The sequence below is a fragment of the Pelophylax lessonae genome (genome assembly GCF_965119305.1).
Source record: "Pelophylax lessonae genome assembly, chromosome: 5".
NCBI classification, from domain to species: Eukaryota; Metazoa; Chordata; class Amphibia; order Anura; family Ranidae; genus Pelophylax; species Pelophylax lessonae.
Window position 1 is genome coordinate 141,456,151 of NC_138772.1, and position 12,376 is coordinate 141,468,526.

At 51.9% G+C, this 12,376-nt stretch overlaps 1 protein-coding gene across 1 annotated transcript in view; it reads right to left on the bottom strand.

Annotated features, from left to right (window-relative positions):
- The window catches only part of ANKRD28 (ankyrin repeat domain 28), a 182,542-nt gene that overhangs the window by 19,096 nt on the left and 151,070 nt on the right, over nucleotides 1-12,376 (bottom strand). The window contains exon 24 of the mRNA XM_082259485.1: nucleotides 9,467-9,612. Coding sequence (XP_082115611.1) covers nucleotides 9,467-9,612 — 146 coding nt within the window. The remainder of the gene's footprint in view (nucleotides 1-9,466; nucleotides 9,613-12,376) is intronic.

Below are 12,376 nucleotides of genomic sequence, written 5' to 3' on the forward strand. Positions count from 1 at the left end.
TCCGGGAAAAGTTCGGCAAAAGTCCGGGACACAGACCCGGACTTTTTTTTAAAGTTCGGCCGAACCCGCCGAACACGGACATCCAGGTGTCCGCTCAACTCTAATTGTAATAACTGGATTTTTGACTTAACGTAAAATCATTTTCTCTTAAGCTCATTGACAGACGCAGGACTGATATCTTGATATCCGTAGGGTTATACTGCCCCCTACAGGAGTAGGACACTAGGCAGGAAAACAGTTCTGGCCACACCTATGGGCAGTCCCAGGGGGTATATCCTCTCTCTCCCTGCATAGGATGTCAGTTATGTAACAAAGCAGTGTCAGACTCATACCAACCCAACTCAAAATAGGGGCGGGTACTGCGTCTGTCAATGAGCTTAAGAGAAAAGGATTTTACGGTAAGTCAAAAATCCAGTTTTCTCTGTCGCTCATTGACAGACGCAGGACTGATATCTTGATATCTGTAGGGACGTCCCAAAGCAGTGCCACAAATGAGGGGTGGGATAATAGAAATAAAATCCAATCCAGAAGGCCAAAACAGAGCCAACCAGAAAAACAGAGGACTCATTGAACTAAGCAGATGAGACCCACCTGAAAAAACAAAACCCAGAGGTAGACCAAAGGTCCCCTCAAACAGCGGCCTGCAAAACCTTGCGGCCAAAAGAGGCATCCGCCAATGCCAGCACATCAACCTTATAAAATTTTGTAAAGGTATGAACCGACGACCAGGTAGCCGCCTTGCAAACCTGAAGCACCGACGCCTGATGGCGGAAGGCCCAGGAAGCACTAAGAGCCCGAGTAGAGTGCGCCTTAACAGGGAACGGAGGAACCCGACCCTTAATAGAATAAGCCTGCACCACCGTCTGTCTGATCCATCTGGAGATAGTCGCGGCAGACGCAGGCAACCCCTTTCTAGGGCCATCCGTGATCACAAAAAGTGAATCAGCCTTACGAAAAGAGTCAGTAGTAGCCAAGTACACCCTGATCGCCCGAACCACATCCAAGGAGTGTAACGCAAACTCCCGAGGATGACAGAGCTTAGGACACAGGGAAGGTAACACAATATCCTCATTCAAGTGAAAGTCGGAAACCACCTTAGGAAGGATGGATTCGGACGAAGAACCACCTTATCCCTATGAACCACCAGATAGGGGGAACGACAGGACAACGCAGCCAGTTCCGACACCCTGCGTGCAGAAGTGATAGCCACCAAAAAGGCCACCTTCTGGGATAAGGTAAGCAAGGGAATCTCCCTAATATTTTCAAAGGGAGGTTTCTGGAGAACCGACAACACCAAATCAAGATCCCAGGCCAGCAAGGGTGCGCGCACCGGAGGAACCAGGTGCCGCACCCCCTGGATGAAGTTCCGCACCAAAGAATGAGTAGCCAGTGGCCTCTGGAAGAAGATCGCCAATGCTGAAACCTGACCCTTGATAGTGCTCAAGGCCAGCTTCTGCTCGACCCCCCGTTGCAGAAAGGACAATATCCGAGCCACCGAGTAAGAACGTGAAGGAACCCCGAGGGACTCACACCACGCGATATAAGACTTCCATGTGCGATGATAGATCTTTCTGGAAGTCGCTTTCCTCGCTTTAATCAGAGTAGGAATAACTGAAACGTACAAACCCCTGTCCTTCAGCACCTGGCTCTCAACAGCCAAGCCGTCAAAGCCAGCGATCGTAAAGCAGGATGGAAGATCGGTCCCTGAGACAGTAGATCCTCCCTGAGAGGAAGTCGCCAAGGAGCGTCCGCGACCAGCCTGACCAAGTCGGCGTACCAGGCCCGACGAGGCCAGTCTGGAGCCACAAGGATGACTGGAATTCCCTCTGCCTCTATCCTGCGAAGAAGTTTCGGCAGCAACTTGAGAAGAGGAAAGGCATACAGCAGCTGATACTGCCCCCACGGAGCAACCAGCGCGTCTGCGGGAGCACCCTCTGCACCTTCCTGTTGAGCCGAGATGCCAACAGATCCACGTCCGGGGTGCCCCAATGAAGGCACAACTGGTGAAACACCTCTGGATGTAGAGACCATTCCCCTTGATCCAAGGTCTGACGGCTGAGAAAGTCCGCCTGCCAATTTTCCATGCCTGGAATGTGAACTGCGGAAAGAGCGGAACAAACTGTTCCGCCCAATGAAGAATGCTGGCCAATTCTACGGCCGCCAGAACACTCTTGGTGCCCCCCTGGTGATAGACATAAGCCACGGCCGTGGCATTGTCCGACTGAATCCGAACCGGGTAGCCCCGAAGATGCTCGATCCAGTGAACCAGGCAAAACCTGATCGCTCTCAGTTCCAACACATTTATCGGCCACCTGGATTCTTCCAGGGACCAGAGCCCCTGAGCAGCCAGAGACTCCCTGGTCCGCTCGTTCAGCAGGATCCGATTGTCCAGGGAATCGGGATTCCGGTTCCATTTAAGAATCTGCTTTTGGAGAGTCCGCGTATGAAACTGAGCCTGCGGAGACTCCGTACCAAGGAGGAGGTCGTCCAGGTAGCCCAGGACCGATATGCCCCACAGCCGCAACAGCACTAGAACTGGGGCCAAAACCTTTGTGAAAACCCGGGGAGCAGAAGCGAGACCAAAGGGTAACGCCACAAACTGATAATGGTCCTCTCCCACAGCAAAGCGCAGAAACCGCTGGTGTCCTGCGTAAATGGGAACATGAAGATAGGCATCCTTGATGTCTATGGACGCCAGAAAATCCCCCTGATGCAGGGAGGCCACCACTGTGCGAATGGACTCCACTCCTTGTTGCATCAAGTCCTGCACTGCCCCCAACAGAGCCGTTAGGCGATTCGGGGACAGTCGCATATTGGAAGGGAAGAACCGCACCGGTGGAAGCGATCGAAACTCAATCTTGTATCCCGACCGTACGACCTTGTGAACCCATTTGTCTTGAATCCTGGAGAGCCACGGGTCCGGGAACCGGCGAAGGCAACAGACAAGACAGGGGTAGGCGGGGGTCGCTTTTTAGCCCCCCGTCCCTGACAGGCCACCTCCACCCGGGACACAAATGACTCCAGGACCGCCTAAAGCGCATCAATGGTGAGCGGAGAATCGAAGGGCCCTGCGGCCACCTCGAGGGGGTCAGGTGGGGACACATGTGCAGCAGGGTCCATGGCAACACCAGGGGAACCCGTCAGCAAAGTATAACAAAATTTTTTTTTTTAGAAATGTCACCCAGCACTACAGCGCCCCTCAATGAGACAGCGTGCCTCGAGACCCCTGCAGAGAGATACCCCCAAAAGGCTCACCACATGATGCACCAGAGTCCAACAGGACTGCTCTAAGCGTTGTCTACATGACAAGGAAGTCCTGTGGAGCGACCTTCCCGGGTCTAGGGAGGGGCTCCGCCCCATCACATGCCCTCAGTAACTCCCACAGCTGCCCAGCTCTGCAAACAAAACGAGCTGGGTGTACCAAGATGGCCGCCCCCATGAGCCACATGAGGGACTCCAAACAAATGGCAGCCCCGTGCACTGCGGTGGGAAGGGGGGTCCCCACATCTACTAACAGACGATCGATTGGCAGGTAGGCCCTGGGAAGCCAGGGAGGAAGCCCCCCGCACAACAGCCGTCCGCACTCGGGACCCCCCAACCCCCCTGCCCCCTTAGCGGCTTGCATGAACGGCTAGCAACCCCACACACACACAAACACCCCCCCGTAGGGGGGAAGGGAGGGGGGAGAGGGACACCACAGAGGGAGGGTGCACAGGGGAACAGAGGGGAACCCAGATTAGTGTGGGTCCGACCGTCCCAGGGAGGGGCCCGGGTCCACCCCAGAGTCAGCCATGAGGAGCAGGGGGGAAACATTTACTCACCATACCGGAACAGAGAGGGCGCCACTCCAGACAAAACCCCTCACCACCCAGTGGGGGGGTGTCGGCCAAAGGAGACGCTGCAACTCGGCCGTCGACCGGTCGTATGCGACTCGGCGGGACGTTTAACCCGCGGGCCAGTCCCCGTCCAGCGGGACTATGTCGCGGCCGACCCAGCGCGGAGCTAGAGCCTGCACGCGCTCGTAGGCCGGCTGGGGTGACCACTGGATCTCAACATCCAGCCCGTCGCCCAGATCAGGCATAATTGCTTGAAGATCTCACAGGAACAACTGGAGAAAAAAGCTAACTAAAAAAAGATTTATCTAAAAAAGCTTGCCAGGACCAGAGATCCCAGCAAGGAACTTAGGTCCTTACTCCTGACTAGGCAGAAAAAAAACTGACATCCTATGCAGGGAGAGAGAGGATATACCCCCTGGGACTGCCCATAGGTGTGGCCAGAACTGTTTTCCTGCCTAGTGTCCTACTCCTGTAGGGGGCAGTATAACCCTACGGATATCAAGATATCAGTCCTGCGTCTGTCAATGAGCGACAGAGAAATGAAGGTAAGCCTCCTTGAGATCGATAAAAGCCATCAGATCTCCTTGATGAAGGAAAGCAGCTACTGTGCGGAAGGACTCCATCTGAAATTTCTGAACCTGCACAAAGTGGTTTAGAGCCTTCAGATTCAAGATCTGACGAACCTTGCCTTCCTTCCTTGGAACTGTAAACAGATTTGAATAAAAACCTTGAAAACGTTCCGATTCTGGAACCTGCACAATAACTCCTAGTGCTAACAAGTCCTGCACTGCTCCGTAGAGGCCCTGTAGCCGCTTTGGAGACAGGCGTAAGTTGGAAGGAAAGAACCTTGCCGGAGGTAAGGACCGAAACTCAATGTTGTAACCGAACCAGTTTGTGGACCCATTTGTCCTGAATGAGCAAGGTCCGCGGATCCGGTAAAAGAAGAAGACGCGCCCCCCCCCCCCCCCCCCACATGCGGGTGAGGCCGTCCCTTCAGGCTGAGGAAGGCTTTTCTGCGGAACCAGACGTGCCCTTTTGGACTTACCATTCCAGGGTCTCTTGATTCCTCCCACAAAGTTACAGGTGGATCTCGAGCCCTTTTCCTGCGATCCAGACGAACAAAAGGGCCACTTGTGAGCCGAAAATAAGGGACCCCTCTTATGTCGAGGTTCCTTGCCCTTGGCAGCCTGTGGAAGCAAAGTACTTTTGCCTCCCGCAAGGCCCTTAATGATCTCTTCCATAGAGGCGCCAAACAAATGGCCACCTACAAAAGGGAAGATCAGTCAGTACCTTTCTAGAAGCCTAGTAAGCTTTCCACTACTTCAACCGGATCACTGCTGTCACAGAAACCCTGCTGGCCAGGGGGGCCAGAAAAAATGCCAGGACCGCAGATCCCAGCAGAGAGCCAGGTCCTTACTCCTGAACTAGGCAGAAAAAAGCTGGAAGTCCTACAGCAGAAAGTGATAGTATACCCTCCGAGACTGCCCCAGGGGCATAACCAAAAAGGTTTCTGCCTAGTCCTACTCCTAGAGAGCAAGAGCATAAGCCCAATGGTCTGAAGACTTGAAGCTGTGTGACAGTGAACGAAAGAGAAATAAAGAAACAGGGAAAGGTGGAACCTGACCTTTAATGGAATAGGCCTGATTTATCGTCGGTCTGATCCATCTGGAGATGGTAACCGAAGAATCAGCCAGCCCTTATCGAGGTTCATCCATAACAGAAAGCGAGTCTGACCTCCGGAAGGGCTCAGTAGCTGCCAGATGCACCCGAATCGCACGAACCACATCCAAGGTATGCGAAGACAATTCCTTGGGATGAGCCGGCTTGAGACACAAGGAAGGCAATAACAATGTCCTCATTCAAATGGAAGTCAGAAACAACTTTGGGTAGGAATGATGGACAGGGCCAAAGAATCACTTTATCCCTATGAACCACTAAATAGGGACTGCGACAGGATAATGCTGCCAATTCCGATACTTAGCGGGCTGAGGTAATAGCCATCAAGAATGTCACCTTCTGGGATAATGCAGGCAAGGAAAGCTCCCAAATATTCTCAAATGGAGGTTCTCAAAACGGCAAAAGAGACCGTACAGGTGGAGCCACATGTCGAACCCCCTGAATGAAGGAGCGAAACTAAAGTGCGTGGCTAGGGGCCGCTGAAAGAAGATTGCCAAGGCACAGAAAAGGATCAAGGATGAGCGCCAATCGACTCACACCAAGAAATGCAAGCTTTCCATGTACGATGGTATGTCTTGCTGGAAGACGACTTCTTCGCCTTCACCATAGGTGAGATCACTGATTCAGACAGACCTCTATCCCTCAGTATCTGGCTTCCAATAGCTAAGCCATTAAAACCAGCGACTATAAAGCAGGATGGTAGATCAGCCCTTGGGACAACTGGTCTTCTCTGAGAGGAAGCCCCCCAAGGAACGTTTACCACCACCAGGATGATTAAAAGATCCTCGCTCTTGAGTCCTCACAGGAACTGCAGAAGGAGCCTTAGCCGAGGATGATACTGGCATAACTGTGGCCTTGGCCGTCTGCGGCATCTGTCAGAGGACCCTGTGGCCTGGTCATGAACTTCGGTATCTTCCTGTGGAGTCGCACCTGCTAAAGGAGCTGCATGTAAGACTGAAAACAGAACAGTTTTTGAAGGTGGATACCTTCAGACTCAGAACCTGTATGCAAAATGGGAGAGAGAACTACCTGTGTGACAGCAGCCGGTGAATCACGGCCTGTGGTCCCTTAAGTTTGTGCAGAGGAAGAACCACCCTGGTCAGAAATGGCATCAGATCTAGGTAAATTAATTCCCTGGACAGGGATAGGGGGGACCTTTGGTAGTTCAGACATCACCTGAACCTTTGCAGGAATTAAATTTGCAAAAGGAAACTTAGGGCCTAAAAAACCTGAAAAGGATAAGCTTTGTCCCCCTTTCTGAGTACCACGAAAATAAACATTTTGGGGATCTCCTTGATGCTCACTAAAGAAGTCCACTGGGCCGGAAACCAGCAAAGATGTCCCCCCCACCTTAATAATGGGTGAGGGCAGACCTTCACGCTGAAGGAGTCTTGTCTGCTGGCCTGGGGAAGCTAGCTCTAGGCTTACCAGACCGCACTAAATCATTTTCTATGGGCTGAGAAGGTGGGCCCACATCTGGGGCAAGGCGCCTTCCCTTTCCTTGACTGTGGTAGGAAAGTCGCCCCCCCCCCCCCCCCCCCAATGAGGTCATCCAGGATAGCCCCAAACAAGCGATCGCCTTGAAAGGGTAGATCAAGTGAGAGCTTTTTTTAGAGGCTTTAGAGACCAATTCTTAAGCCACAGCACGCACCTAATCACCACCGCTGAAACAGAAAGTTTGGACCGCACAGGAGCTGTATCCAAAGCTGCCCATGGACCAACTGGTCCGCTAAATCAACATAAGCAGCAGGGACCTGCTCGCCTTCCAGGCCCTGGTGCAAAAGCTTGGCCCATTCAGTTTGGGTCGGAGACACCAGAGCAGACGCAAATACCGGCCGCAATGCAGAACCAGCCATAGTAAACATGCTGCGTGCCACAGCCTTTGCTTTGTCAGCTGGGTCCTTAAAGGACAGGGATTCCTCTACTAGGATCATGGTTGCTTTACTCAACCTGGAAACAGGAGGGTCCACCACTGGTGGACTAGACCACTTTTTTTTTTTAAAAGTGACTCCTCAAAAGGGTAACATACATCAAAACGTTTAGGGACCACAAAGGGTGATTTTGGTTGTTCCCATTCCTTGCAGGAAAACTTGTCAAAATAAGGCACATAAGGAAACACCTTTGGAGTACGATGCGACTTGTGCGTACCAAACAACACAGCCACACCCGTGGCTACATCAGCCGCATCCTCCATTTTTAAAGTCTCACGCACTGCAGTGATAAGTGCGTCTACCAGCAATTTTTCATTCGCTGCTGTGACCATGGAGGAATCATGTGAGACAGCCTGAGCAGGGGAATGCGGGGGGACGCTTCCTCCTGGGCCTTTGCCCACACACCACTTCCACCTGGGACACGAAGGACTGCAGGACAGCAGTCAATGCAACCATGGGAAGCTGGGGTTCCGAGGGACCTGCCACTTCCATGCGGCAGTGAGTTGGGGAGATGTGACCCTGAGGCTCCATAAGGAAAGGAGGACCTTGCAGTACAAAAAAAAAAGGATCTTTTAGCACCACTAAAGGATCCCCTCAAGGCTCAGGGTACCGATCAGCAGAGAGAGAAATAACAGGGACCCCCAACCGACCGGAGGAGCGCCGAGAATTCAAATCCAGCATCATTCAAACCCAGGGACGCTATCCCTGTTCATATGTCCTGGGCACAGGAAGAAGAAACTAAGGAGGAAGCAGAAGAGGAGCTTCGACATCCCCACGAGGCTTTAGCTGTCTCCAGCATCTAAGGGAAAATGGCCCCTGTGACATCATCGGGCTACACAAACAATGGCCAACTGGAGACCAGCCAGACTATGGAAAAATGGTCACCTTGAGCTACAAACACTATAGCATGCTACCAGGATCTTTCCTGAACCCTCTGCAACACTGAACCTTCTGCAAGGGGACCCACCCTGAAGGTAGGACACACGTTTAGGGGAGACTCTGCCATGCACTATGCACCACGACCCCCTGCACTATGCCCACACTGCAAACAGCAGGGCATACACCTAGGGGACTCCTACGCTGGGACCCCTCCACACTACCAGGGCAGGACACACTAGCCCAGGACCCTTAGAGTGGAGTGGGGATAGCGGGGGGAGACTCCAGGGGTCTCTGCTGCATTCTCTGCCCTGGGACCCCCACCGGACTCTAGGTCCAGACAGGGGGAATGGGAGTGGGGGAAGCCCAGGAATTTATGAGTAGGGGATGGGAGGAGGGAACCTGCAGGCAGGTCTGATCACCGTCCCTGGAGGTTACCCACGTCCACCCCAAAGAAAACCACCAAAAAGGGAGAGGGAGGACTGTACTTACCCTTCCATGGTGCGGGTAACACTTCAGACAGAACTCCTCGCCACTGAAGTAGGGGAGCAGTTGGCCAAGGGACCGCAAGCCCAGTTGTATGCGACCCTGCGAGATGTTTAACTCTCGGGTCAGCCTCTGTCGGTGAGGCTACATCGCGGCCGACCTAGCGCCTAGCTGCGGTCTGCACGCACTCACTGGCTGGGCTGGTGGGACCACTGGATCTATATTATCCAGCCCGTCACCCAGTCCAGGAGTTGATTCTAGATCTCCTGAGAGGCAAAAAAAAAAAAAAAAAAAGATGTAAGGAAGGAGAAAATTGCTAGGACCACAAGATCCCAGCCGGGAGCCTTGGTCCTTACTCCTGACTAGACAGATTACAACTGATTACCTAGAGCAGAGAGGAGGGTTATATACCAGCTGAGGATGGCCCATGGGCGTAGCCAGGTAATTTTAGTTCTGCCTAGTCCTACTCCTGGACCCACTAGTTATGGTTTATGGAGTACTGTGTCCGAAGTTGAACGAGAGAGAAATGTAATTTTCTTAGAGTACATTACAAGACAAAGGGCATCTTCACATAAATAAATACAAAAATTCTTCCCAATGACTAAGCTTCTTTCCAATTACAAAGATTCTCACATAGTGGTGAATAGCAGTCTGCCTTACCTACTGCATTTGTTTGTCCATTTTCAGCAGCCATCATCAGAGGCGTCTTTCCAGAAGAATCCACTGCATTTACCTGGGCATTATGGCTGAGCAAAAGCTGCAAACATTCAACATGGTCTGTAAAAGCTGCAGCATGAAGGGGCGTCCTGTAAAAAAACACAAGTGTGAATAAAAAGAAAAATAGTAAGGCTCCTAATGACTTTTCTAAAACATATTACAGCACACGTATAAGACAACTCACAATGTGTAGGTTTTGTAGACTGAGGGCATGAGCAGTTGTGACAGAACACACCATGTTAAAGGTTACCAGATTTTCAAACTGAAATCCTGGGACACCCTACTGACCACATCCACTTTTTTTAACCATAAAAGTCATAAAAGTCATAAAAGTCATAAAAGTCATAAAAGTCATAAAAAACAAACCCCTTTTAGCCACACACTCAAAATCAAGCCATTATTTTTAAAATGCCCTGAAACAATTGGTCACAGACTTTTGAAACAATAGGCAGACATTCAAGGTATAGTGTCAAAATGTCCTGGGCGCCCTGTATAGAGAAAAGAGACGATGCAGGTGCCACAGTGTGCTGAATTGTGAGTAGGGGCAGTCAACACAGGGAGTTGCAGGGGCCTCGGGGGCAGGCAACACACAGAGTGCAGGGGTCAGGCGTAAAACGCACAGAGCAAGTGTAAGACGTAAAAAATGTATGTCAGTGTGTCTCCTGCCCCTCACCTAGTGTCCCAGTTCTTAGTTTCAGCAGCTGATTGGCAGGCCAGGACAAACAGGACCCCCACACCGTGTGCAGACAGCCCTGCACAAGCTGCCATCTTCATCTTACTGCCCGAAACCAATCACCACCTAATGGTCACCTAGGCATACTTACCGAGCCGCCAAGACACTTCTTGTGCCCCCTTGGTGATTGACATAGACCACAGCCGTGGCATTGTCCGAAAGAGATCGTACCATACATCCCTCAAGAAGAATTGCCCAATGAGCCAGGCACAGTCTGATCGCTCGGAGTTCCAGTACAATAATTCCGTACCCCCTGAGTCCGGACCCCCTGAGCATGTCTTTGCTGAGGACGCCTTCCTAACCAGACAGGCTGGCATCTGTGGCGACAACCGTCCAGTACAGAGGGAGAAAGGATTTTCCTAGTCAAAGTGATGGAGAATGAAGCCACCTCTAGAGACATTGGATCCTGTGCCATTTTACCAGAATCTCTTTAGCAGAGATCTTGTGTGGCACTGTGTAAACAAATCGCCTCGAGGGTGGACACCATCAGGCCCAGCACCCGCATGCAAGCCCGGAGGGATGACTGTCTGCTGAACAACAGAAGCCGAATTGCCTCCTACAAAGTCTGGAGTTTTTCCAGAGGAAGAAACACTCCTGCCGAGACTGAGTCAGACCCAGATAGTCTAGTTTTTGTGGACAGAACCAAAAGCAGACTCCTGAAGGTCCAGAATCCAAATGAATTCCCTCAGAGTTCGCAGAGAAATCTTCAGTTGGCCATCAGAGCAGTCAGAGACTCTGCTCGCAGAAGATGATCGTCCAGGTACCCCAGTACTGTAGATCCCCTCCTGACTCAAACAATGCCAACACTGTTATAAAGACCCAAGGAGAGGAGGCTAGACCAAGGTCAACGCCACAAACTGATAATACTCCCTGCCCACAGTAAAACGAAGCGAGCGCTGGTGACTGGCACATATTAGAATGTTCAGTTAGGCGTTCATGTCGATAGAAGCGAGAAGAAATCCCCCTGAGGTAGGGACCCCACTACCATGTGAATGGACTCCATGTGGAACTTCTGTACTCGCACAAAGCCGTTTAGCGCCTTGAGGTCCAGAATTGGACATACCTTGCCTTCCTTCCTGGGGACTGTAGAGAGGTTTGAGTACAAAACCCCTGAAAACATTCCGAGGTCGGAACCGGAACAATCACACATGAAGTAACAAGTCTTGCACTGCCCCAAAGAAAAGTGTAGGTTGGAAGGGAACAACCTTTCCGGAGGATAAGACCGAACTTGATCTTGTAGCCTAACCAAATAACTTTGTGGACCCACCTGTCCTGTACCAGGTCCAAGGATCCGAAAACCAGCGAAGATGTCCCCCCCCCCCCCCCACCCCAGAAATGGGTGAAGTCGCCCCTGAATGCAGAGGCAGCCTTGTCTGCAGGTCTGGAAGAGCCTGCTCGTGGCTTGCCAGACCGCTGGTGGAGGGCCTGACTTTTGTTCTCGTCTTGAGACCCTGAGAGATGAAAAGGCCTCTTATGAGCCGAGGAGCATGGCTCAAGTCTAAAGTGGTTTCCCTTCTAGGTCCCGGCATAAAAGTTTAGCCCACTCTGGCAGAGTTTGCGACACCAGGGCAATAGTAAATACTGGCCCAAGTGCCGAACCAGCCACAGTGTACATATGGTGGGCCAGAGCCTCCACCCTCCTATCAGCTGGATCTTTAAAGGCCGGGGACTCCTCGACCGGAATTAAGGTAGCTTTATTTAACCTTTAAACCCACAAGTCCACTACAGGAGGGACCGTCCACCTTTAACGCAGTTATCCTGATAAGGACACCGCAAGCAAAAAGCGTTTAGGAACCACTGTGTTTTGGACAACCCCACTGTTTTGTGGTAATGCTGTCAAAGTGAGCGGAAAAGAGAACACCCTGGCCAACTTGGAGGGCCTGTGGGTGCCAAAAAGGGACCAGCGCCTGCGACACAGCATCAGCCGCAACCTTCAACTTCAAAGTGTCACGCACGAACACAAACACCGCATCCACCAGCGCCTTTTCATGCGCGGCTAGAGGAGCAGAGGAATCATCCTGCCTACCTGAGCACTCAGGGTGCGTGGACGCAGACCCAGTAGGGTCGCTATATACCAAGCTCACCCCAAAAACATAACAGGGGAGTCCGCCACTGCGATC